Source organism: Chelonia mydas, chromosome 4, assembly GCF_015237465.2.
Source record: "Chelonia mydas isolate rCheMyd1 chromosome 4, rCheMyd1.pri.v2, whole genome shotgun sequence".
NCBI lineage: Eukaryota > Metazoa > Chordata > Testudines > Cheloniidae > Chelonia > Chelonia mydas.
The window spans coordinates 55,871,523-55,898,981 of record NC_057852.1 but is presented as its reverse complement, the minus strand read 5'-3'; the positions used below and the strand labels follow the sequence as shown (position 1 = coordinate 55,898,981).

Here is a 27,459-nt window from a genome sequence, read left to right as displayed (position 1 = left end):
CCTAAACCAAATGTTTTCATTTCATGTTTTCAGCTAGAAAGCATAGCATGGCAGCATAATTTGAAGTGAAATATATTGTACTTCATGCACAGTTACATGACTTTAAAGTAGGTGTTTCTATACTTTCATTCCATTCAAAAATAGACTACTTTCAAGCTCTTTGAAACCAGAGCTATTTTGTAGCTTCTTAAACCTCGTTTAGCATCTCTCAGGAAATAGAGAATGTTTACCCACCTAGTACAGTAGCTCAGGGACTTCTACAGTTAACATTATGAAAACATAGTGTGAGACATCTTCTGGAATTTACTCAGATGCAGAAAGCAACAAAGGTTTGGCTTTGCATTGGGATTTCAATAAATTTAGTTTGTGTGCCTGCTGTAGAAATTTTGTTATCCACCGCTCACCCTCCCAGGGGGATAGACTGGTAGTGTACCAGCTGGTGTGTTCTGTTTGTAAAATATGAGATAATCACTCTCATAATGCTACAGTCACAGCATCTATGGAAATGTGTTCAGGAAAATTGGAAAGAAATACAAGAGATAAAATGGCCAAATCTATTTTTAAACAGTGGCTAGCAACTGACAGTTAATAATGCTGTTGCTTTTCATTGCTTTATGTATTTTCACACACAGTAAGGTTCTACTTTAGAAAAGATTTTATTTTAAAGACTGAGTTTGTTAGCTTTGCTGGGGAAAGAAATTTGTATTTATTTCCTCCATGTAAGAGATTACATATAAACCGTGATGCACTTGTGTACCCCTCTTTATATTTTCATTGTCTTAAAACTATACTGATCTTTCCCCCTCAAAATGAACACTATTATTGTTAGATTCCCAGGCCTATTCCACAGTTACTAGAGTATTGGTTGCAATACCGGCAAAGAAGTTTTGTTTGTGAGGAAAGTTCTTAGTTCTTAAAGGGTTAATCATATTTTCCCTTTCCAAATTTCCCCTTTGTTTTTTTTTCTGTCTTGTGTTTGCTAAAGAAGATACAGCCAAATGGCAAACCTGTGTTTTTGTTCCTTTTCAGAAATCCCTGACAAGCCCATGACACAGGCTACTGCTGTAGCTGTACATTTCTATTCATTATTGATGACTTGGGGCCTGGCAGACAGCACAGAGCACAAGCAATATGGATTACCATACTGAGGGGTTGTTTTTTTGACACAGGGCGAGGGGTTTCCAAATCTGTGAATTGTCCAGTTATGAAAGGAAATCATAACTCCTCCTCATAGGAGATTCTGGAAAACAAACAAGTGAGTTTTGACATACATTTTGTTACGCAGTTTAGAGCACTTAGTGGAGCTAGAAGAAGATGATGTGGGTGAGCTCAAAAAGGACCGAGCACTCACAAACTAATTAGCATTGGCTTAACTTTCTAGCAAACTTCGGGCATGATCCTGAAAGGTGCTGAGTGCCATCAACTCCAATGGGTTCACCTTGCTGTGAGCCCCTCCTTAATGGTATTCTAGTTTGAGCTATTCATTGGTGCTAGTCTGGTTTCAGAGAGTTTTTCCTGAGAAAACTGACACAAATGGTCTAGTCTGTAACCATACAATTATAAATTCTCTGTTTCAGTGATTTATCCAATGGCATGTATACATTGGGCTCCAGTCTGTGAATGTGAGAGTAATTATGTCTGTGCTCTAGTGCTTTATCATAGATGATATTTCTGGATAATAAATAATCGAGTGACATTTGCAATGCTAAGATAGTGTCCTGTCTCAGTGACTGGTGAATGAAGGTTTTCAGTTCTTCTAGTAACATGATACTTTTCCATCCATAATCTGAATAAAGCTTGTTTTCTGCCACACACACAGGGTTGTGGAGTGTTTCATTCTTAGCATAATTAAGATTCTTGACTTTAGGAAAACAGGATTTTTTGTGTCTGAATATAATATATCTTGATAATAGGGTGAACAGAATTAACTGTGCTTTGGTTAATATATGATGACATTTTCTGAATGGATTAATACTAGAACTGTTTTTCATTCATAAAGAGCAGGTTTCACAAAGAAATAAACAGATTCAGTTATGGGATTATGCTTATTGCTTCCTTTGTAGTTGAATGATTTTTCACAAACCTTTTCTCTGAGATGTGTGTGTAAGAGGGGTGATTGTTTTGAGGTTTTTTGTTTTTTATTTTACAAACATACCCACACTAATTATCACACCAGTGAAAGTTAAATTACTGTACAACTTTAATTTGCTAAAATCTTTTTCATTGGTACCCTGTTGATAACCTTCATTATAGTTAAGCACAGCTAATAAGCAAAGGTTTCATATGTGTGAATTATAATTTAAATTGTTATGGAGATTGAATTACAGTGATAATTAGATTAAGAATGCTGTTTACTATCATTTGGGAGGGAAAGATGAGAGCATTCTGGAAGAGGGTTAAATTTCATTTAGCAGAAAAGGAATCTCTGCCAACATTTTTTTTCAGAGTATCTTTTTCATTCCTGTGTTGCTTTTGTTACCTCTTGGAAGTGACTTAACCCTGTTTTATATACAATAATCAAGCTAATTTAACAGCACAAAACTTCTCTTAGGAGGAACTGGTTGTTCTAGAAGGTCCAACAGCACCACCTAGTGTACCATCGTTTCATGTTAACATTATTTTGTCATTAAGGTGCTAAGAATCGCGTTTTGGTTTTAACGTATTGCTGATATTAATTTAAATAGGGTTTATCGGGTGATACAGGACATTTCCAAGTAAAGCAGAATTTTAGATTGTTCGTAATTTTCTTCTGCACTAAAGAGGATTTTTTTTTAAAAATGTAGTAAAAGCTTTTCTTCTAAAATATATAAAAATGTAACTATTCATCTCAGTTTTCTACATTGTAAAGCAATGGTGAAAATAGATCTAAAGCTTCCTAGGTAGCACTGTACATGTAGTTTACGGCAATATCTTTTGAAATGTATTTTGTTTATTGTTTTGTTGTTATACATTATTTAAATACTTGTACACAATACACAGAAACAGACAGCACTTGAATTTACAATCAAAGACCCCTAATCCTGCAAGCTGCTTTGCATGGGTGGACCCCTGCACCTGTGCAGTGCCCCAATGGAATAACTGAGAGGTTTCTTTCTTTCTTATCCGTAATGAATATCTATGTACTGTACTCCAGAGATTGGTGGTACATAAATACAGTTTCTAAACTAGCCATATATAATTATAATAATCTCATTCCGTATGGGGACTGCACAAGAAAATTGTTTCAATAAGAACAGGGTTTGTTGAGAGCTGGCACTGAGGACTGACTGGGTACTGGGGGAACAGGAAAAATAATCACAGAGAAGGAAGCATGAGGAGGAAATGAAACTGGTGTTGAGGCTGGTACCGTTGGCAGAGCACGGGAAAGGGTGTGATAGGAGACCATCAGAGATGTAGGCCTGGCAGAGCTGTATAGTGCATTGAAGGTGAAGACAAGAAATTTAAAGTTGAATGTGGTGTTCAAGGGAGAATCAGTGAAGGGATGCATGCAGGTTTGTATATACGGTGTGGCCCCAGTCCTGGTCCATCTGTGTTTGTGAAGGATGCTCGAATTTATGCTGGCTGCCCGTGGAACCAAGGGGCCACTGTGGCAACAGGTGATAGCCAAAGTGCAGGGGAAACGTAACCAGGACCTCTTTCCTGTGGCAACACCCCATAGACTGGCTGTAGGAACTGTTATGCTGGCTGTACTTTGCTGGAAAATCCACCTATAATGGATATGCTGGCTTTAAGAAGCTTTGCACTAGCAGAACTGTGTAAAATGGCTCCATCACAGCATAGGATTGGTGCCTCTATCAATCACTCTCTCGATACTCATGCTGCCTGAAGCATAACATTTTATCCTCTTCTTTTTTAAACTGGAATTCTCAAACTCAATGTTATGTTATCTGGTAATATTAGATCTTGAATTTCAGACCTACTAGGTTTTATTATAACAATCTAACTCTGAAATTCAGTCTCGAATATTAACTGATGATGTCCATTTCATGCTTAGAAACTGCCACTTCTTACTCATATTTGGGGCATTTCGTTTTGTGTGTTTCATTCTGACTGTGGGAGAACACTACTGAAATATAAGCTTCAGAAATATACCGAAATTGATACTCCATCTTTATTTTTCAACCTCAGGATTCTTACTGGTGTGTGTTTTAAACTATTACTGTACAAGTAAGGTTTCAGAGTAGCAGCCGTGTTAGTCTGTATTCGCAAAAAGAAAAGGAGTACTTGTGGTACCTTAAAGACTAACCAATTTATTTGAGCAAAAGCTTTCGTGAGCTACAGCTCACTTCATCGGATGCATCCGATGAAGTGAGCTGTAGCTCACGAAAGCTTATGCTCAAATAAATTGGTTAGTCTCTAGGTGCCACAAGCACTCCTTTTCTTTTTGTACAAGTAAGGAAGAGGATTTTGAGAGTGTAGATGGTGCCCTCTGCTGGGAAACTGGGCACATTGTGTTTTAAATTTCTAATATACTCTGTTTATATTCTCACATTGCAGGTCTATCATACTAAAACCCTTCTCTTCAAATTCATTTTAGGAAAACTGTATCTTTTTTCTGGCTTTACTGGTGGAAACCAAACCCTTGATCAATGTACCAGTGTAAACTTGGACTACTGACTGTATTTTTTCTTTCTCATATTATGCTTTCAAGGGCATCTTGTTGATGCTGGCAGCATTTCTGGGCCAAATCTTTACTTCTCTCATGCAACCCTGGTGGCTGCAGTTGGGCTTCATGTGTGTAATTGGTGGGAGAAATAATTCCTAGTGTCTAAAACTAGTTACTGTCATTAAATGATAGAAGCACTACCAGTGTCTGCCATCTAATGCTAGTAGTGCTTTTAGCATCTAATGTGAATAGTTATGTTAATGATCCTCTTCCCTCCCCAGAGGAGAGAACAATGTGCTGTCCTGGAGGATGAAAATTGTGCAACATCTGATTGGGATTGCATGCCCAGGGCATAATCCCACAGCCTGAAATTAAACCTGGCAGATTACGTCCCCTCTAATAAAGTGATGGCTGTCTCAGGATTGCACCTCTAACTTTACATTTCAGTTATTAAAATCCAAACATCGGTCTCTTTGGAAAGTTGCCGTTTCCTATGTCATACTTGCTATTTATAATTGATTTAGGAAAATGTATAGTTATGTTATCTGTAGATTTGTTTTTAATTTGTTGTCCTGATAATATGTAGTATGTGTTTATCGCTGTAGTCTTTGCGGAAAACTACATGCATATTAATCTTTTAAAAGGGCATAACATTCAATTCACACATGTATTCACGTTCTGATATATTAATTGTGGAGGAGTTGGATCAACTTAGTGCCCTAAAAGTTGTCAGTTCATAAAGCTTTTATTTCTCCCTTTGTTCATAATAATCTTTTGGAATAAAACAATATGATATGCAAATAAGTTAAATGTTTTACTCTTAACTCCCAAAACAAAACTGATTGTTTTTAAAATCAACAAACACATTCCTTTTAAATAGCTGATGAAAAAATAATGTGTGGAAGGGGAATGTTAAAAGCTTTTAGTATGTAACTTGGGAAAATATTGAAAATAATAAACTTGGAAAACAAAGAAGGAAAATAAAGGTGATTATGCATCAAATGCAGAGATGTACAGGGAGGAAAAAGCATGGGCTCTTTGAAGTTACAAAGGGGGAGCAATGACTGATGCAATGAAGACATCAGAAAGAGCTATTCTGATTTTAATCTATGAAATAATACAGCAGAAAAAATTAGCATGTTGATTGAAAGCGGGAAACATTTAAATGTTAATGTAGAAGTTGGTGACCTGGTTCAGTATACCAAAATCCCGTCCCTGTTGTTATATTTAAATTATGGTTGGGAACAATGGACAGAATATTTGTATCTATGCTGCACAAATTTTAAACAGTGTTAAAGAGTTGTGTTTGATCCGCAGAAGAAGGGTAGTCTCAAACATACTTCTGATGCTACCGTTCCACATATAAGTGTATTAAACGGTTTTTACAAATGATTTCACTAACATGTTTGAAACCATTTTCAAAAATGATTTAACACTCAAAAATTAGAAAATGCCAGATTTACAGTTGCCTACACAATCTTAACTCACTACCCTTGTGGTGCTTTACAGTGGCAATGCATGTCACTGGTGCTTCATGTTCTGCACTAGCTGCATATTGGTTTCCATATGGAATTTAAGTGGTGATCACACCATCTTTTTTCCCTATCCCATAGCTTTGCAGTGTGATCAGTGGAGGAGCTCAAGTTGAATACCCCTTGTTTTAAGACAGGAGCAGGTGGTAGATTGTTTTCCCTGAAGAAGTTCCAGCCCTGGCCTGCCGACCTTCAGGACACCCAGTGAGGTGTATTTATTTGCTCTGGCTTCTGTGGAGGATGAGGTTTGATAGGGGTTAGATCTGTGTGCGAGGGAGGAATTCAGTGTTTCATGTGTGTGAGGGGGCTCTTTTGTTTTTGAGGCTAAGGCTGCTGTGCTACTATTAATTTTTGCGGAGGGTGTTAGTGTGTGTCATGAATGCTTAGAGCCTTGGATATTGTCCTTTTTAAAAACTGTAGAAAACCAAATAAATAAATACAAGGGCCTGTTCTTTGTTTTCTTTTGGTGGCAAGGTGTAATAAATTGCCTTAAACAGTGCCAGATTGCACCTAGAGTTTCTATCAATATTCTGTGGATTGAGGAATTCATTGCTGGCTTTCCCATATTGCCTTGACCAACAAATGTATTCCTTAACCCAGACCTGTAAACACATTGTAGAAGGGTGAGGATGGAGTAATTCAGTTTCCAAGCTCTTTCAGTTGGTCTCTGCTGAGATTGCCAACAAAACTGGCTCCCCCATGGAGCTGTTTTCATTAACCTACTCTATACTAATAGAAATACTGACCATTCAACAGTACTTTACATTGAATAAAATGACACTGTGGTCAGAGACAAGACATTTACATTTTTAATCCTGTTATACCTCATCCCAACGAAGCACTTAAGCAGGTGCTTAACTTTAAGCATGAATAGACCCATTGAAGTCAGTGGGGCTACACCCATACTTGAGTGCTTTCCTGGATCAGAGCTTTGATTACCAATAACTTTTTGTTCTTTCCAGTGCTGTTTCTGAAAACAAATTAAAGACTATGTTCATTGATTGATAGTCCCCATAAACAGGTGTCGCTGAGTGCCTGTAATGATGGTGAAAAAGTAAAATTTGTGGGCTAAGAGGTATAAAGAAAGTCTGCCTGACTCATTGCCTCACTACAATAATGCAATACACCTTTTCCACCAGGTGCCTCTCTTCAGCCTGGCCTGTCTTATACATCCATTAACATCACCTGTTTCCTAATGATTAGCCATCATAGCTGTAAAATTCTTTTTGCTTTTTGCTATCCAGTTTTGTCGCTGATTACATGTATTGAGGGTACATGTTTTGTCAGAGAAGAAAACCTCTTCCAGTAACCAAGATGGGGTAGTGCTATACTGTAGGAAACAAAATTGGAAAACCAATGTGATCTATTTTTGAACGTTTTCTTTGCAATGGAAATATGGTAAAATGCATCTCTCTGTACCTGTTTTCTGTTTTAAAAAAATTATAAATAGCACTCTTAACTGTGACATATTTTGTGATCCTTACTGTAAAGAGAAGTGCATTTACAAGTTTCTAATGTGACTGATTCTATGCAGAATCGTACTTTATATCAGTGTTTCAGGTCAGGCTGTGATTCCCTCCCCCCCAGCCTTCCCACTAAAATCATTGAAATATATTCAGTCAGTCTTTCACATCTGAGGTGTAAATGGATTTCTTGAAAGTTTTTCTGCAGATAGCAAATGGCAGTCACTTTACAACTTAGATTCCATTATGGGCTGCACAGAGAGAGCTTAACATTCCACCCTAATTTTGAGGATGCTAAAACTGTGTAATGACCTTGCATCCACAAGGGCAGATGCTCAGCTTCTGCTGGAAGTGCTTATCTACAACCTGTTTATCTCCATACACTATGTGCTTGACAGCACTTGCTCAGAAAGTGAGGTAGGGAAAAGAGTAGTCAAATTTAGGTTTTTCTTCCTGGTAGTGTTTGTGTGCAATGGACTAGAAAGGAGAGATTTCCCTTTTTAGTTTCTTTTGTGGCATTCAGTAACTGTTGCTGCAGCAATGTAAGATTATAGTTCACATCCTGTACTTAGAGTACTTCTATCTCTGATTCAGCCTATTAGCATTTCAGTAGAGTAACATATAAATTGGACAGTCCTGAATAGCTATCATTTTCCTATTGTTCTTTGAATTGCTTATTCTAGAATGAACCAATGTTTTGGTTTTATCTCCTAAACCTTTGTATATTGGTACACGTTAATTTTGCATTCTGTGATATCTATGGATTCTGAAATATCATACTGTTGGGTTATGAATACTTTTAAGGTATTTTAAGGTATGCTTAATGAAAAGAGATATGGCTTGAAGTTTTAATTTAAATCTTTGCGTGTGCTGGAACTGATACTATTTATCTAAGTAAAATGTTAACATCAAATAACTATTTTCTTCTTAAATATGGGCCAGTCATCCCCTAAGATAATTGTGGGTGGCTCCTCTGAACTTCCTTGTGTATTGATTGTATAAAACTGAGGGCAGAATTTGACCGTATAAATAATGATTGTGTAGAGACCACATGTACCTCATTTCTGAGTTTATTAAGATCACCAGGGCTTGTCATAAAACTTATCCTAAGAATTGCTAGAATTACATTTTGGGAGCCAGTTTTTTTAACAAAGCAGTCAGGAATCTGACCTGTACAGGGATATTTCAACTCCACGTCCACCTTTACGTTATTATAAAAGAGGAATATTTCAACTCCACGTCCACCTTTACGTTATTATAAAATTTTTCTTTATATTGTGCCTGTTTAGAATTAGCAGCAGCAGTAGTAGTGTGGTAGCACGCAAAGGAACTAATCACTATCAGGACCCCATTATACTAAGTGTTGTGCAAACCCATAGGAAGACACAGGCCCTGTCCTGAAGAGCATTGTTGAGTAAGTGAAAAGGAAGGGACCACCGCTACCCAGACTCACCAGAAGGACAGTAATTTAACCTCTCTTTACATTCTTCCTAAATGAGATTTCTCTTGGCAAAAGGGAATCCCCAAGTGGTATAAACCCAGCAGAGCTGGCTCTGTAATACCCATTTCTGGACCCAAGCACAGGGGGCTTCTCGGGAGTGGGAGGTGATGTGCCCAAAGCTTATACATGGTCCTGAACCAGCGCCTCCACACATTGTGAGGAGTTAGTCAAATTTGCAGGCTGTTGCAGGAGTGGGGATGTGGCCCCTCCACCTCCCTGCTGTCTTTGGGATGATGTACAACCCCAGGCACATGGACAGAGCAGTCACTGCACTGCTCCATCTCAAGCCTTCTGTATGTCACACAGGCTGCCTAGGATGAGGGATGTCATGGAACCCCCTCACCAGGCAGTCATACAAGCCACCTTTCTGCTCCCCAAATTTTAGGGCTGGCCAGGCCCTAATTCAGCACCTTAGAGTAGCCTTGTTACACCAGTGGACTGTTCTACCGGGAGAATCATTAGAGTGCAAGTGTTTTGGGTACATCACCTCCACCCCTGACAATCCCCCTGTGCTTGGGTCTAGAAGTGGGCATCACAGAGCCAGCTATGCTAGCTTTATACCATCTGAGGATTCCTTTATGCCAGGGGAAGTTTCAGGTACTTGGCAGTGCGAAGTATTTCTTATACACAGGAGGGGAAGAGGGAGATCTAGCCCACATACTCAACAGTGTCTAATAAAACTCTGTGTGTGTTATGTGGCACATTATACTGGAATGACCGCATTACATTCTCTCTATAAAGTTGTTCTCTATAGGCCATCATTTCAGGTGTTGTAACAACTACTTTGCATAATAACTGCTCAGCTCTTATTACATCCCACAACCCCCGCCTGCTGCTTCCTGCACCACAAATTTTGCCATCCTTGAACACCCATGTGTCTACTTTTCCCACAAACATTGCTGCATTTTCTTCCATGCGGCTCCTCACACAGGGAACGCCACCGCTGGAGTAATCCTTAAAGCCATTGCTTGCTGTCCTTCCAGGATCCACCTCTGCTGGGACACGCACAACAAGTCAGCTGACAAATGATGGCTAGATTGAGAAGCCATCAAAGACAGGATATATCATTTATTTATTTCAAGAAATACTTTAAAATAATTTGTAACTTTCAAGTTGGTGCAGCTAGCCTGTTACCTTCTGTTCTTATTCCTCTTTTCCTTGTCCTTTGTCCGCTCCTGTTTTTCACTTGTTGCATCTTGTTTTAAAGAAGGCACTTCAGAGCAAGAACCGTGTCTTCCTGTTTGTTCATAAGTGTCTGGTTCAGTAGTTTCTCCTGCTTGGGGCCTGTTGATGCTGCTGTAATACAAATACATCAGATAAAGAGAGAGTTTTATATTGGATTTTAACAGCTTTGAAGAGCCAGAGTGAAGCTGCATTATGACAAAAAAAAATTACCAAAAAGGGAGCACTGCTTTTAACTTGTATTTTTCACTTCGTTGAAACCAAGAATATGTGGGAAAATTATCATTCTAGATTTGTATAAGTGGGTTGGCATCTTGCCCTTGGAAAATATAGAGAGTTTTTGTGAGTGGGTCTCATTAATGGAATAATGGTATCTGATAAATACTAGGAAGAAAAATAATCTTTGTTTACAAAAGAAGTTCGAAGTGGGACTTGTGAATGAATATGCATTAAATGACAAAACTGCTTTTATTAAATCTTGAGAAAATATTGAAGTATGATGGAGGGGTGAGGGAGACGTACCACTTGCAGCTATGAAAGTGAAGCATGCCATGTTAACTCCCAACCCAAACAATTCATTTTAAGATTTTCTTTCATGAAACTTAAAATCTTGTATTTTGTCCAGTCATGAGCCTTAAACCTGTTCCCTGTCAGTGAAGAAAATAAATCTTTTGCCTGTCTCTGCTTGGGGGATGTGGAGAGCTGAGGTGGTCCTGTGTGACTAAATTAGATGAAAGACTTGCCTTTCTCCATTGAGACATGGAGTCTAATCAAGTGAAATGAGTTTTGAGATCTCAGCTCATTTCCTAGGGGATATTAGTTTACATTATAAAATCAGGACACCTAATTCATCACAGCTGATGGAGCTTTTGCTCAAGAGAGGACCATGAATTAGGCAGCGTGGGACTGAACCACCTGTCTCCCCGACAGGAGGGGCATCTTAACCAAGTGAGAGTACAACATATTGGTGGGGAAATCTTCACAAGATACTAGTCTGAACTTCTATATTGTGTATAGTTTGAGAAAGGAAGTCTTCAGTCTAAAAAGAAGAAAGCTAGGTCTAAGGAATATTATTTAAACTTCTAGCTACAGTAAGTAGAAATTATTCATATACAGATGTTAAAGAATCTGTACAGTAAAGAATGAAGCTAAACGTTTCCTTTCGTTATCATTTAGCCTTGCTTTAATTTAACAAAATCTATGTATTTCCATGCATCAGGGTTTAAGATGACAAAGAGAAGATTCTGCTTTCCTGGCTAATAAAACATTATCTTTTATTTCTTCCAGGGTATCATTATAACTCCACTTCTACTGCTGCTTTTTGTGAGTATTTTGATATTAAGACTCCAATCCCTTTTTTTAAAGTAACTTACCACTTATTAAAAAATATACTGTAAACCAGAAGTTTCATTGATTTTTACATTGTTTTGATACTCAAAAGGAGTTGTGGTCAGTATTTGGGACAGACTTCTTCCAAACTGGTAATAAATAAAAATGTGTCACAGCAAACACAGTGCCCACTGCTTCCTTTTATAAGGGGGTGTGAGCCTGCTCATCTGACAGTATCACAAAAGCATATGCTATCAGACAAGCTGAGCCAAACACACATGTTTGCAATGGCAAAATGCTTACCCCAGTAGGAGAGCTATCTTATAGCATATGCTGGGGTAGCATGGGATCATAATGAGCCAAAATGGACCTCATGTCTGACTGTTTGGCCAAGTAAATGCAGTCTTACATTTGGGCAACTAAAACCTGTGGGTATTTTTGTGTTAGAGGTGTGTGAGAGATTGGAAAGGGGATGACAAATTACTGAAGCCACTGGGTGCCACTAACAAGAACCTTGTTGACTCTTGTTTGTTCAAGTCTTACTCAGTCGTTGGTCATCTGTCAGGGTCTTGGTTACTTACAGTTCATGGAAGCAAACAGAGATCTGGTTGCAAGTGATGTTTATTTGTCATTACACAGTAAGTGACCCTGTAACAGGCTGGCAGTGTTTCCCTGAAATACCTAATATCATTTAGCAGGTGTTGATCCTGCTGGCAACAGGATACATGGGTTTCACGGAACCACTGAGGTATGTTGCTCTCTGGGGAGAGGAGATATAGGGTATGGGCTGAGAAGTCTCTGTTCACAGACAGGCTAATATGACTTCCTTATAAGGAAGAGGGAAGGAACTGCTTCCGGATGGTCTGCTACTACTCCCCTCACTGTCTGCCCCTCTTCTGCTCTCCCTGATAGATGGTAATTCTTCCAGAGGGGTGGAGTTACAAGACCAAAATCCCATTTTTAAAAGACAAAACTTTTGGTTTTATTACCTTGAACATGAGCATCTTTTTCACTTTCTAAGTGATGTCTTGAACCCTTGTACCTAGACTGAGATAGGACGTTTTTGAAATGGAGCCTGGGGGAAGGTGCATTTTTTGTAAAACCTGAAATTTATTTAATTTATTTAATTTATTTAATTTTTCAATCGTACAACTTTTGAAACAAGATAAAGGCTTGATTTATGTCAGTGACATCTCTTTATGGGCAAATAAAAGATTAGGTAACAAAATACTCCAGCCAGCTAGTAGTCAGCCGTAACGTTTTTCATCTTGTATCTCATCTTCTATTTCATCTTGTAGCAAGTGGTAAAAGTCTCTAATGTTCAAGAAGAAATAGGAGCCAGAGAATAGGCATATGTGCTTCCAATCAGTGCTGAAGTTACTAGTGTAACACTGTGCCACTTAACTGTTTATTATTTACCGTACTACTATTTGTAGCACTCTGAGCGGTTTGCTCTCCTGAAGAAAAAGAAGTTGTCACTTCTTAACAAAGCTCTAAACAAAATGTGTGGACTAAAATCTGCAAAAGCTGCAGATTCTTTCATTATCACAGTGTTCAAACTTGAGCCATGATTCTGTGGGATTTATTGATGTATAAAAGTCTAGTGTGTGACAAGGGGTGATTTGTCCTTTGCTACTCTATTCATGTTGGATGGAATTTTCAAAAACACTCAGCACCAAGGTAAAACTCTCATTGGAGTTAAGCCAACACTGGTTGTATTTATGTTGATTTCAATGGACACTGAATGGATTTCAAAAGCACTTCAATGGGCTTTGGATCAGGCCTATGATGCTCGCTAGTGTTAATAAAGCAATGGCCATGCTCCAACAGAGTAATAATACTATCATTAGAATACTGTATTATAGTAATAATATTTATAAGACTACCATAAGCTCTTAAGGCAAGGCCTGTGTGTGTAAACAGTGCCTAACGCTTTCTGAGTGCTACCAGAATACACGTAAATTATTATTTATTAATTTGTTCTTTTGTTTTCTTTAGATAGCTTGGCCCTAGATGGTCACGGTTTAAATTTTTCCCTCTGTGTGCCCCATGTTAATTTCTGACAGTATATAATGTTTTGAACTGCTTCCTTTGTTTGTAAATGTCTGTTAATGTAAACATGAGTTGTTTTAACAAAGTTGTTAAAGACATGTTGAAGTACACAAATGGAAGAAGAGTGAAAGCTTGTTATAAATTATATATTTCCTGCAAATAATTTATTTCCCTAAATGAATGGTGTTAAATATAAGATTGTCAGTCACATTTCTGAAGAGAATACTTCTGCTACCAAACTTGTTATATAAAGCTTATTTAGCAAAATGGTCTGAGATTTGAAGACTGATTTTATGAAACCTCATATATTGTACCCTCAGTTAGCAGACTTTATCTTTGTAGGTACCCTTTGTTAGATTTTAAAGGATAGCAACCGTGCCATAAGCATCACTGATTATCACTGTAATAGGAAGCTATAGAACCTTGGCTTCCAGCTGCATTAAACCCCGGTATTGTTGTCCTCATTATAACTGTTATTTTTAACACTTATGATGTTGGATTCCCAAGGATCATGTTATAAAGGGGCAGTGTACCATAAACAATACACATTTGCATTCATATATGTGATGAGCAGAAAAGGTTTGAAACATAAAGCACTCTGAGACCCATTGGTTGCAAGTTAACATGGGAATATGCCATTCTCCTTTCTTTGCAACATTTTGCAAGGTTTTATTAGAAGGATATGGGATCCTATATACTAGAGCACACACGACAAGTTCCTGCTCTCCTTGTGTCAGTTAGATATTTAAGTGAAACCAGTAGTGGCAGTACAGTAATCAAGATTTTTAAACTGAAGAGCCAGTTTTTTCAGCTGTTTTAAAAAAAATTTTCAGAAAAATAGTAAGCTAAGAATTCTCATAGACAAGAAGAAATCTCCTTTTGGGGGAATTTCTCTACTAATGATGAGTAATTGTCACAATGTAGAATTTAGAGAGTTCGTAGTTTAATTCCCCAGGCTTTGTCCCATCATGTGGGTATGGAGCAGTACCTTATGTTTACAATTATCTTATTACTTTGTTCTCTGTTTTCAACTAATGTCTATACTTTTCCCAGTAGCAGTAATGATACTACATTTATAATAATCCCTATTCATCTAAATGGATTGCACAGTGCCTTACAAACTTTGCTGACTGGTTATAGAAGCTGTATCCTTTGCTGTGAATACTGAAATAACTGCCACCTCCTCTCAGGTGAAACAGAGCAAATGTTAATAGCACATAATAACGATGAACAACAGTTTGTTAGGAAGTGATGAACAATATCTAGTGAAACAACAGAGAGAATTTAGGTAAGCAGAATGTAATTACTTGAATCCCAAATGTGGCACCCCTACTTAAGTTGATTAGCATTGTATTTCTTGAATAGGTTTTTTTTGTCTTGCAGAGTACAATTCTACTTAACATGAGTAAGGGTGCAGGAATCAAGCCCTCAACTTACAATTTGGCTGGAACACTAAGGCTAACACCTATACTCTTGTGAACGTTTATTATTTGAATTCTAAAAATATGCTGCCATTGCCAAAGCTTCTGGGCACATTTACGTTAATAAAAGACAGTTAAACAAATTGTAACATCATGCTGTGAAGGTAATAGTGCTGTGATCTCTTTAATAACCTCAAGTTGTCAGCACCATTGTTTTTATGTCTCATCTGAAAGAGAGAAGCACAGCACCCTGGAACAATTTTAACTACATCATCACTCCTGTGTCTCCTTAAAATATAACATCATTAAGACAGTATGTGTACTGTATGTTTGTATTTGTGTCTATATCTTTGTTAAGGGCTGGAGTGTGCCTTGTAAGCGCTGCCCCAGGTGGGGGAAGAGCTGAATGCCTCAGGAAAACAGTCTCTTGGAGCTCCCCGGGAGCAGGGAGAGCATAGCTGTTGTGCCACAAGTGCCAGGTTCTATATGAAAATGGCTCTGCCCCTCCTCTCATCCCTCTTGGGATGGCTAGCACCACTATTCTCTCTGGTCCTGCCCTTGGACGAGTACATGGACTTGCAGTTATGCTCAGCTGAGGAGGTTGGAAGCTCCTTATATTTCTCCTGCTCTTATGCCCCTATTCAGGGGTAGAACAATATAGCTCTGAGATTTTACTTTGCTACAGTAGTGCAATGGTGCTGACATAATAAAACATAGCTGATTAATCACAATGTATTTGGTACCACAATATAACAAATCATTTGAATGTTTATGAAAACAAAATTTTACTTTGTTTACTTTTTGCACTTTTTTATGATATTACATTACAACTCTGCCGTGGTCTTGAAATTATTACCACTATTGTGTATGAACGGATGCTAGGTACTCTCTTTAATTTATGGAAGTATAGTTGGTTGGATAACAAAGTAACAAATACAAAGATGTATGAATCTATATATCTTTACTGAAGTCACCAAAGAAACGTTGGGCTAAGTGTGTATTTTACATTCTTGTGTACGTCAGTCTTCAAAGCTTGCCTGCAAAACCACTTAAACCTGGAACGTTAAAAAGCTCTTGCAACACTCATGTACATTTGTGAAAATATACTTAGCAAAACTCCATGTAAGTGTCATGTACTACTTCTGTATTTGCCATACTATCAAAGGTGATTACCATGATACAGGTGTTGAAATAGAAGCTTTTTTACTTCCTAATCAGCTTGCTCCTTCTACTTGATTTATTCAGTGATTTTTTCCTATGTTCTGTATGTTATATCAGTCATTTTGATGGTGTGCTTGTGAACAGTGATACTACAAATATTAGAATATAGTATTAGTGAAAGAATCTAGGCTCAGTCAAGGGGAGAAAACTTCAGTTTAAACATCTTGGAGGAAAGGACTGCTGAAAAGGAACATGAGTAAAACTACATGTTGCCATAAATATTAAAGTTTTATTATCTTTTAACGTTTGCGTTATGTAAACAGTCTTTAAATGAAACTACTGTTCCTCAAAATGCTGGATTTCTCAGATTTTCAGGAAAAACAACCTGGATTTCTTTGCACTGTACTTTGTTTCCTTATTTCCCTGGTAAAATGGCTTCCCTTTTTCAGTATCATAGAACATACACACATTCATTTTTTGTGAGTTCTTGACAAGTGAAGGCTGATTGCCGGTCAACTGAAGAATGAATTGTTAAATAATATACTAATAGCTGAGAAGACACAGAAGTTGTTAAGGAAGTTGTGGCTAATGTATGTCACTGGTGTGTGACAACAGGTTGATTGTGGGAGTGAGGAAGACGATACAGTGCATTAACTGTTTACAGGTCAATTATTTCATCTGAATGATTTAAAGTGCACCATCTTCTTACTACCTTGTCTGTAATATCTATTTTGTATACAGATTAATTTCCTCCTTAATCTCTGAGGAATGAAATGATCAGTGGAAATCTTTCCGTTGACTTCAGTGAACTTTGCATCAAACTCTATGTACCTTTGTGTCAGACTAACTTTTGACTGCCTTACATTATACTTCTGTTTTAGTGGCCAAACAACAATACAAATCCTCCCATCCCCTACCACATATATAGATAGATGCACATCTGCAAGGGTAGAGGAATCTAATATCTATACAATTTCTGTGGAGGACTTTCTATTCCACTTGTCTCTACTTTTGTAATTGTATACCAGATATCACTTTAAAACACATGGAGAGTCTTTTAAAGATGTCTTTTGCCTATTAAACTAAAATTGTTTTTATGGCTGATAGAATACATTTACCTCTAAATAGAAAACTCACAAAATATTGCAGGAGTCTGCAAATTGCACCACAAACTCAAAAAGCCAATGACCCTTCCAGTCTGTCATCTCTTCTTTTTACCACCTTCCCCACTCTAATTATCTTTGGTGAGGCTTGCACAGATTCTCGGGGTGCATAGCAAGGGAGAAGGCTCAAGCTGGCTAACAGTGTACTTAATAGAGACTGAGGACACAGCCTGGAAAAACATGTTAAGTATAAGAAAATGCTGTAGAGCAGAGAGCCCAGAGTTCCTCTGAAGTGGACTCAATACGGGCAGCAAATGTGGCACTGGATTGTAATTTGGTACGACTGGTAGGAGGTGTTTCTTCTGAGTCTGTGGCAGTTCTGGGTGTAGCCTCTTCCTTGGGGAGGACACCCCAGCTGTGATATCTGCCTTGGCAACCAGAAAAAAGAAGATTGACCAGCTGTCATGTGGAGTTAGGATAGGATTGGAAGTGCAGAGTGTTCTCATTTTCATGCGAGGAGGATTCCTTTATACAACAAAAGTTAATTATATCCTATCACTTCAGGCTCAGTCCGTGTCTCTCCTGTGAACTCTGCTATAAACAAACCCACTAAATAATTTGGCAGGTGTTGTTAAAATTGGCAGTCTCTGGAGCTGAGAGGTCTAGGGCTGGAGTAGCAGGAGTGTTGCAGGTCAAGTTTAAGTACTGCACAGTGACAGGATTGTGTAGAGAAACTCGCCTGGAACTTGCTCCCAATATGGCCTTCCCCTGCAAACCCTTATTCATGTGTTCATTCCTTACTCCTGTGAGTTATCCCGTTTAAGTCAATGGGACTATTTAAGTGAATAGGGACTACTCAAATTGGTCCCCTTGTCTGATTCTAGTTAGTGCTTCATAAGCCTGTGCTGTTAATGAGCACCATATTCAGACATAGATATCCAGAAGAACACAGGCTATACAGTACATATAAACAAGGTATCCATTAAATAAAAATCACATGCCGGTGCAAAGAATTATTGTTTTAAAATGAAATATACTGGCAAATCAATTTTGCAATATTTTGAAAGACAGACTTGTGATGAGATGTGATTAAATGCTAAACTTGATCTCCACAATTTATGTAACAAGTTCAATGGAAAATAAGTGATAAAAAAATCCAGTCACATTTTTACAGCTATTAATACATGATTGGTATTATTTTATTCCCAAAGTTGTTTAAGAAATGTTCCTTCTATTTGGCTTTCTCAAACAAACAAAAAAGGCAGCTCATTCTTAGGTTTTGGGATTATGATGTTAAGGAGAGTAGCCAGTCGCTCTACCATTAACTTAAGATTTGGAGAAGTTTGAATAGCTCCTTACTTCACATTTTTTTCCCAATCTAGCTCATCCCAATCTCATCTCTGCTAATAGATGAGACCATAAGTCCCAAAGTACAGTAAAATCTGGAAACAGCAAGTGCGGGTGATCAAGAAGGAACGTGTTCTTGTGAGATTTTCAGTCTAATTTTGCATACTATGCATGTCCAGATAGTTTCGATAAGGCTTAGCTAAGCATCATCTCAGAATCTGAATCATCTGAGGTTCACTTATCAGTGGCCAGATTGTGTCAGTGATCAGGGGCTGAAAAGTGTGCTTGTGTTGGATGAATGAAAATTCCTCCTTCCTCCTGTCTTCTGTATCCTCTGGGCATAGATTCAGGGCCAGCTCTTTAATGGAGCTGTGATAGTTTACACCAGCTGAGGATCTGGCCTGTTGTCTTTAAGCTTATAGACCTTTTTTTCTGGGACTTGACAGTGATAAAATATAGCCCACCAGTGACATCATTGTAGAGTGGGTAAGGGAAACAAGAAACCAGGAGTCTATCTTTGAGGAAGGAATAACGGCAGTACCCTGAGTGGGGGAGAGAAGGCTAGCACTGTAACTAACTATGTATGAATAAAAGGCACTAGGATACAAGACAGGGCCAGGTGCATGCACTCGTCAAAAACAGGGGGTGTCAAAGTGGTTATTCACATTTGTCATGAAAGAGCTGAACTTTTAAAACTCTGATTTGGACGATCATTGCTTTGTATAAAATAATTTGTTTCTCATAGGTATATTTGTTTGTGATATGGCTCCCTTTTCGTCTCCCATACCTCACCCATTATAATTCAATTTCCTTTTCTTAAAAAACTTGACATCTGTGCTGATGAGTCCACAACTGCTTTTAATCTGAAGCCTTGAGATTCCTTTCAAATGCAGATTCTGTGCTTGGAAATGCTACATTTGAAATAATAGTTTGAAAAGATGGCAAGAATATTGGTGTCTAAATGGCTGTCTTTTTCAGCAATATTTTCTATTGTCAGACATCTTTTGATTCTTGACTTGGAGTGTGATTATACACTACGTCTAATTGACATAAAACGTTCAAACATTCAGATAAGTCAGTGAATCCTTCACACAAATACGGTGTTGTTACTGTAAAAGTATTGTAGCCTCAGGAAGCAAAGTGAAGGGTTCTGGAATCCTGACCACCCATTTTGATTTACTCCTCTGCGGTTGCTTTTAAAGTTTTAAAATCTTCATTTTCACTTGAAAAAGCTTATTTGAACATACAGTCGTTAATGCTTTTAACTCTCCAGCCCAAAAGTAGTGTCAAAATAGGGTTTGAAAACTTATTAACCTTTTATGCTTCAAAAGTTGTTACAGGGATCATTAGAAGAGCAAATCCACCCTGGAGGCTGTGTATTGTGTGATGAGATTTTGGTTAATCTGCAATGGAATTTCTGCAAGGAACCAGGGCTCTACCTCTCTGTTCACATTTGCTTAAAATTGGAGGTTGAGAGGTTCATGTGCAAAAAAGATGAAATTTCTCCTTCGGAAAATGTCCAGGCAAGATTCTCCCTGATACTGCAGTCCCATGTGAGGTCACAGATGGAGCAACAGCACATGAGCTCATGCATACCCAGTATGTGCCACAGCGGGGGCCTCTGTGCCACATCCAAATAGGCTGGTGTAGAAGGAAACACTGGGGAGTTACACAGAGAGTTATTCCAGAATAGCTATTCCTGGTTAAGTCAATGTGTGGATATTTTCATTCCAAAATAAGAATGCCTTATTCCGAATTGGCTAATCCACTGTGGAAGTGGATTAAACCAATACGGAATAAGGCACTCTTATTCATGAATAAGAGCATCTACACATGGAGTTATTCAGGCATAGTTAATCCACTTTAAATTCATACCCTACCTTATTCTAGATTAATTTTCGTATGTAGATAAATATTGGCAGAATTGGGGCTTCAGATTATAGACTCTTCTGGCAGAGACTGTCCTTAATTTTGTAACTTGTGGAACATCACGTATATTAATTGGGTTTAAGTTACACACGTGTGTGTAAGTAGGTGTGTACACATAAGTAAAATTATACATCAGGACATCAGTCGATATAAGTAAATATTGCAGATCTTTTGCTGAGCTCAAAACAGATGTGAAGGAAAGGTTCAATATTAACAATGTATTTTTATTTTGTAGCTTGGATCATCCTCCTCTGTGCCTTTTACATCTATATTCTCACAGCTGTTTATGACTGTTGTCGTTCCTCTTATTATTGGACAGGTATGTCTTTTAAATATACTTTTTTTAAAAAAAGAATAAGATAAAGAGGGCTGTCTTAAAGATAAACTGTCAACACAGTATGCTGCCACATAGGACACAGCCTCAGGATGGTGGAGTCTAAGATCATAGAGAAGATACTACAGTGCTCCCTGGAGCCACGTTGATCTTTGTTGAGATTGAGCATCTGACCCTCACTGCCGCAGACATACACTATTGCGTATCAAGAAGAGAGTTTGTGAATATAAACTGGGGGAAAATAGCAGTCCAGATTGAGAAACTTGCAGCCCAATGCAAAATGAGCTTTGAGAACACTCTCTAGTTCTTTTGTCATATGCCCTTTACCTTGATGATGGAAAAAATTCTTCCTGTGTAATGGCTACTGCTAATTACGTTAATTAAAAAATCCTATGTTAAAAGAACTTGAAGGTGATAAAGTCAGGCCATCAAAAGTTAGAAAATGCCAGAATTAAGGCTGCCCGCACCCTTCTGAATGCACATTATAATACAATCTTTAATTATGTGATCACATACTGTTTTTTTTCCCACAGAACCTCTGCCTCATTCTGAGCACAGGATGGATGGCTCGGTGAATGAGCAGCTGTTCAATATTTCATTTTAGCCTCATCATTCAGTGTGTGGCCCCTACCTTATTTATAGCATGCAATTTAACCTTGCACTGAACACAGAATTAATTTCCTCCTGAGCTTTTGTATTACACTTGTCACTGTAGTATCTGAGCGCTTCACAAACATTAATGAATCTTTAAAAAGTCCTGTGCAATAGGGAGGTTTTATCTCCATTTTACAGATTGTGAACTGAGGCACACAGATTTTTGAGTACCTACAGGCTGATTTTTCAGAATACTTACCATTTTATAGCACTTTATGCATTCAAAGCACAACTCCCATTGACTTCAGTTGCAATTCTGAACACTCAGTCCTTTTGCAAATCTGGCCAACGGTGCCCCATGCTGGACACCCAGAAAACAACACGCAACAACTGCCTACCTGTGAAAAGTTCGATACAAGTAACTTGCCCAGCATCTCATGGGAATCTGTGGCAGAAGCAGAGAGAATCCAGTTCTCCAGGGTGGTATTCAACTGCCTTAAACATGAGACTATCTTTTCTTTTCCTGCAATCCCCTGCCTCTTTCACGATAAACTTTCCAACTTCAGCAATACACATGGACAGGGGTCCGACAGAAAACAGCCTTATATGCCACACAATTCTGATTCATTTCCTGAACACTGTGCATCCTGTGCACTGGCATCTTCTAACTTTTGAGGGCTTGGTGTTTGCAACCTTAACTTCCTTTTAATGGATATTTAATGTAATTTCCTATTTTTTCAAAAAGGCAAACTGAAAAAAAAGAAAAAAGAAAGAAAAGAAAAGAAAATCCCATCATGTGGGACCATATTGCTGACCCCCCACATGGGTCATCATCAGGGTTCAGACCCTTAGATCCTCAACACAGAGTTCTTCCACTTGAGCTAACTAATTATCTAGTGGCAATAGTAGGCAGTTATCTATGTCAGGGAGTTCTCAACCTTTTGCTTCCTGAAGCCCACCCACATGCTATAAAAACTCCACGGCCCACCTGTGCAACAACTGTTTTTCTTCATATAAAAGCCAGGGCCAGCATTAAGGGGTAGCAAGCAGAGCAGTTGCCTGGGGCACCACGCAACAGTGGGCACCACAAAGCTGAGTTACACAGGATGGGGGGATGAGAGAGACACTTTGCCACGGGAATGCACAGCTATTTTGTAGAGATCACAGGGATGTTGAGACTCAGGAATCCTGGGGTCAGTTTCAGGTTTGGGAGGGGAACGTGCTGTAGTGATTATAGACCCTTCTGCCCCTAAGCTTCTCAGCTCCAGTCCCTGTCTTTATTTTGGCTCCTGTTCCATCACCACCACTCTCTACTCCACATCCCTTTGCATTTGAATAAGGCTGCTTCCTCTTTCTTCTTCATGTTTGTCAAGGTTCCTTCCCCACTCTGAACTCTAGGGTACAGATGTGGAGACCTGCATGAAAACCTCCTAAGCTTACTTTTACCAGCTTAGGTTAAAACTTTCCCAAGGTACAAACTATTTTACCCTTTGCCCTTGGACTTCCACTGCCACCACCAAACGTTTATCTGGGTTTATTGGGAAAATGTTGTTTGGAAATGTCTTTCCCCCCAAAATCCTCCCAACCCTTGCACCCCACTTCCTGGGGAAGGTTTGGTAAAAATCCTCACCAATTTGCATAGGTGAACATAGACCCAAACCCTTGGATCTTAGAACAATGAAAAAAGCATCCAGTTCTTGAAAAGAAACATTTTAATAGAAGAAACAGTAAAAAGAATCACCTCTGTAAAATCTGGATGGTAAATACCTTACAGGGTATTTAGATTCAAAATATAGAGAATCCCTCTAGGCAAAACCTTAAGTTACAAAAAGACACAGACAGGAATATTCATTCTGTTCAGCACAATTTAATTTCTCAGCCATTTAAAGAAATCACAATCGAACGCATATCTAGCTAGATTACTTACTAAGTTCTAAGACTCCATTCCTGTTCTGTCCCTGGCAAAAGCATCACACAGACAGACCCAGACCCTTTGTTTTTCTCCCTCCTCCCAGCTTTTGAAAGTATCTTGTCTCCTCATTGGTCATTTTGGTCAGGTGCCAGCGAGGTTATTCTAGCTTCTTAACCCTTTACAGGTGAAAGGGTTTTTCCTCTGGCCAGGAGGGATTTTAAAGGTGTTTACCCTTCCCTTTATATTTATGACAGTGTTCTAGTTGGGAGAGGGGAGGTCACTGAAAGCACGAGAGATGGTCTCCCTGCCTCTCACTTCTGGTGCACAGCACCACAGCATGTTCTAGCAGCTGCGAGGAGCAACTATGGGGAAAATGCTGTTCAGCTTTTACAGCCCAGGGATGGAACATGCTCAGTTGCTGTGTGGGTGGTGCATGTGTAATCCAGTCAGCATGCAGGAGCTGTGTGTGAAAGGAGCATGCCGATGGAATCTTTGGAGAATAACATTTACAGCCTCCAACAAACCTCTGCTGAGCAGATGCAAGGTGTGATTTTTTTCATAGACTTATAACTTGGTCATATTTGAGCAGACTTTCATTGAGACAGCACCAGGCACACCCCCAGACACCAGGGCATCCCTCCTGCCAAGTTTCAAGGTCCTACTCTAAAGCATGGAGCACGACTAGAACATCTCTATGAAACAGTGGTATGTATGTATAAATAAATAAAATAATTAACAGGGTCAAAATAACACAGTTTTCCCTAATTTCAGTCTCAGAAATGGCTTGACCATTTTGGTTAAAGTTTTCCAAAAAATTCAGCCTGAGGCAGACATGTGGCCTGTATCAACCCAAACAGTTAAAGTTTGGCAATAATAAAAGCAAATGAAAACAGGGCCTTATAATGGAAAGGGTTGTGCAACCTTAACTACAAGGGCTTGTCTACATGGCCAGTTACTGCCCAAGAAGCAGTAACACAGTAACATCCCATGTGGACACTGCTATAGCAAAGCAAAAGTCCCAGAGTACGGCTTCATGTGTTACTGCTTGAAAGTGTAGTATGCCAGGTCATACTACAGGGCTTCAAGTGTACTGTAGCAGTGTCCACGTGGGTCATTGCTGAGTGGCAAGCTGGTGTACTATAGATTCACACCCTGGCTTTCTGCACAGTAACTTGCCATGTAAACACCTATAATAGTAAATCATTTTACTGAATTTTAAGGCTAGCATATAGTACACCTTAAAAGGTTCTTGGAAAGTATTCTTGTTTGATAGAAGAAGTTAAGACCAGTAGGCTTTTATGGTAACAATAGCCACCGGACTCGAATACTGATCCCCTGCCATGTGACATAGGTATAACTTTTTGTAACTCTGACCATATCACATACTGAGGAAAGGAAGTAGGCCCCAATTCAGGGAAGTATATGAGCACATACTTAACTTCAAGCATTAGAATCAAACCATTGAAGTCTATTAGACTGCTTTTGAGTCAAGGAGGTGCATAAATGCTTTTTTGAATTGGGGCCATAAAGAGAAACCTCTTACCAGCATTTCTGTGTCACACCTTTATTGCATGTTGGAACTAAACTAAATCTTTGGTAAAAATGGAGCAAGCAGAATTTCATGTATCCTTCAGTCCTGTAGGGACCCAGGCAGAAAATTGAAAGAGGGGATTGCAATATTCCAGTGTGCTTGGAAGCAAGTGATATTTCAGCAAAACTAAATAGAGTGAAATCCTCCACAGCGCTATACGTGGCAGGCCCAGAGACATTTTGGTAAGAGTCCTTAGAGGATTGCAAAAAATTTCAAAAATACTTTGATCCGTGCACAAATATTACTCAGGAAAGATGCATTGTATTACAAGAAACCAACTGCCAGGTGAGATGACATACCCCAATATCAATTAATCAAGGTTTTGTCAGACCAAAGAGGGGAGCAAGTTCCATAGATGAAGGCTTTCCATTGGGAATGCCCTATCTTTAGCCCTAAAATGTTCAGACTGAGGACTGTTAGCAGCTTTAGTAACTGATGTTAACTGAGAGAGTGCGTAGGGAGAGAGGCAGTCTTAGGACCAAAAAAAACATATTTAGTAAGATTTTATAGCTCAATTCCAACACCTTCAATTGCACACAGAAATCAATAGGAAATCAGCGCTAAGTGGAGTGCATCAGAAATTTTCCGATGGAGCATTCTTCCATTGGAAAATGCTGATTCATCAACATTGAAATGTTGTGTGAGAGTGTGACTATTTCACCAGGTTCATTTGCAATGGAACTGCCTGCCAGACAGGTTTCTGCTGGAAACCAGCCTAAACCTGCCAGCTTTCCTGCTGGGCTTTGAAACTCCTTCCCCCTCAGCAGCCCAGAGTATGTCTACACAGCTCGTAGAAGAAAGTTCCCAGACTCAGTTGAGAGACTCAGGTTAGCAGGGCTCATGCCAGCACTATAAAAATAGCAGTGTAGACAGCACCTTGAAGTTGCAGCTTAGGCTTCTCCTTAGGCTTCAGCGCCCGAGTCCTAGCCTGAGCTGCAATTTTAGTAAAGCTTTTGATACTGTCTCACATGACCTTCTCATAAACAAACTAGGGAAATGCAACCTGGATGGAGCTATTATAAGGTGGGTGCAAAACTGGTTGGAAAACCGTTCCCAAAGAGTAGTTATCAGTGGTTCCCAGTCATGCTGGAAGTGCATAACGAGTGGGGTCCCGCTGGAATCAGTTCTGGGTCTGGTTCTGTTCAATATCTTCATCGATGATTTAGATAATGGCATAGAGAGTACACTTATAAAGTTTGCGGATGATACCAACCTGGGAGGGGTTGCAAGTGCTTTGAAGGATAGGATTAAAATTCAAAATGATCCAGACAAACTGGAGAAATGGTCTGAAGTAAACAGGATAAAATTCAATAAGGACAAATGCAAAGTACTCCACTTAGGAAGGAACAATCAGTTGCACACATACAAAATGGGAAATGACTGCCTTAGGAAGGAGTACTGCAGAAAGGGATCTGGGGGTCATAGTGGACCTTAAGCTAAATATGAGTCAACAGTTGACACTGTTGCAAAAAAAACCAAACATCATTTTGGGATGTATTAGCAGGAGTGTTGTAAGTGAAACATGAGAAGTAATTCTTCTGCTCTACTCCATGCTGATTAGCCTCATCTGGAGTATTGTGTCCAGTTCTGGGCGCCACATTTCAGGAAAGATGTAGACAAATTGGAGAAAGTCCAGAGAAGGGCGACAAAAATGATTAAAGGTGTAGAAAACATGACCTATGAGGGAAGATTGAAAAAATTGGGTTTGTTTAGTCTGGAAAAGAGAAGACTGAGAGGGGACATAACAGTTTTCAAGTACATAAAAGGTTTTTACAAGGAGGAGGGAGAAAAATTATTGTTCTTAACCTCTAAGGATAGGACAAGAAGCAATGGGCTTAAATTGCTGCAAGGGAGGTTTAGGTTGAACATTAGGAAAAACTTCCTAACTGTCAGGGTGGTTAAGTACTGGAATAAATTGTCTAGGGAGGTTGTGGAATCTCCATCATTGGAGACTTTTAAGAGCAGGTTAGACAATGTCAGGGATGGTCTAGATCAGTGCTATTTCAAAGTGGTGGTCCATGGACTGGTGCCGGTCTGTGTGCACATTGGGAAAAAAATTGCCAGTCCCCCACATCAGATAGCTTGAGAACCACTGGTCTAGATAATATAGTCCTGCCTTAAGTGCAGGGGACTGGGCTAGGGACTGGGCTAGATGACCTTTCGAGGTCCCTTCCAGTCCTGTGATTCAAGGCACTGTCCACACAGCTATTTTTAAAGCACTAGCATGAGCTTCACTAAACCAAATCTGTCAGCCTTGGCTGGGAGGCTTGCTGCTGTAGACATGCTCCCAGGGCTTCAGGTGGTCTGCCCCTGAATTGGTGCTTACAGGATCCCTGTGTTGCCTGACTCCTTGCCTGGCAGGGAAGCACTGGAAATGTTTTGAAAAGGTCAAAATGAAATGT

At 39.0% G+C, this 27,459-nt stretch overlaps 1 protein-coding gene across 2 annotated transcripts in view; it reads left to right on the top strand.

The window, feature by feature from the left end:
- Nucleotides 1-27,459, top strand: part of SLC10A7 (solute carrier family 10 member 7) — a 189,737-nt gene that overhangs the window by 119,769 nt on the left and 42,509 nt on the right. Inside the window, exons 6-7 of one of the 2 annotated variants that reach the window (XM_037897360.2) lie at nucleotides 11,572-11,607; nucleotides 20,862-20,945. In XM_037897360.2, coding sequence (XP_037753288.1) covers nucleotides 11,572-11,607; nucleotides 20,862-20,945 — 120 coding nt within the window. The remainder of the gene's footprint in view (nucleotides 1-11,571; nucleotides 11,608-20,861; nucleotides 20,946-27,459) is intronic. The other variant, XM_043545777.1, reaches the window with a different exon arrangement.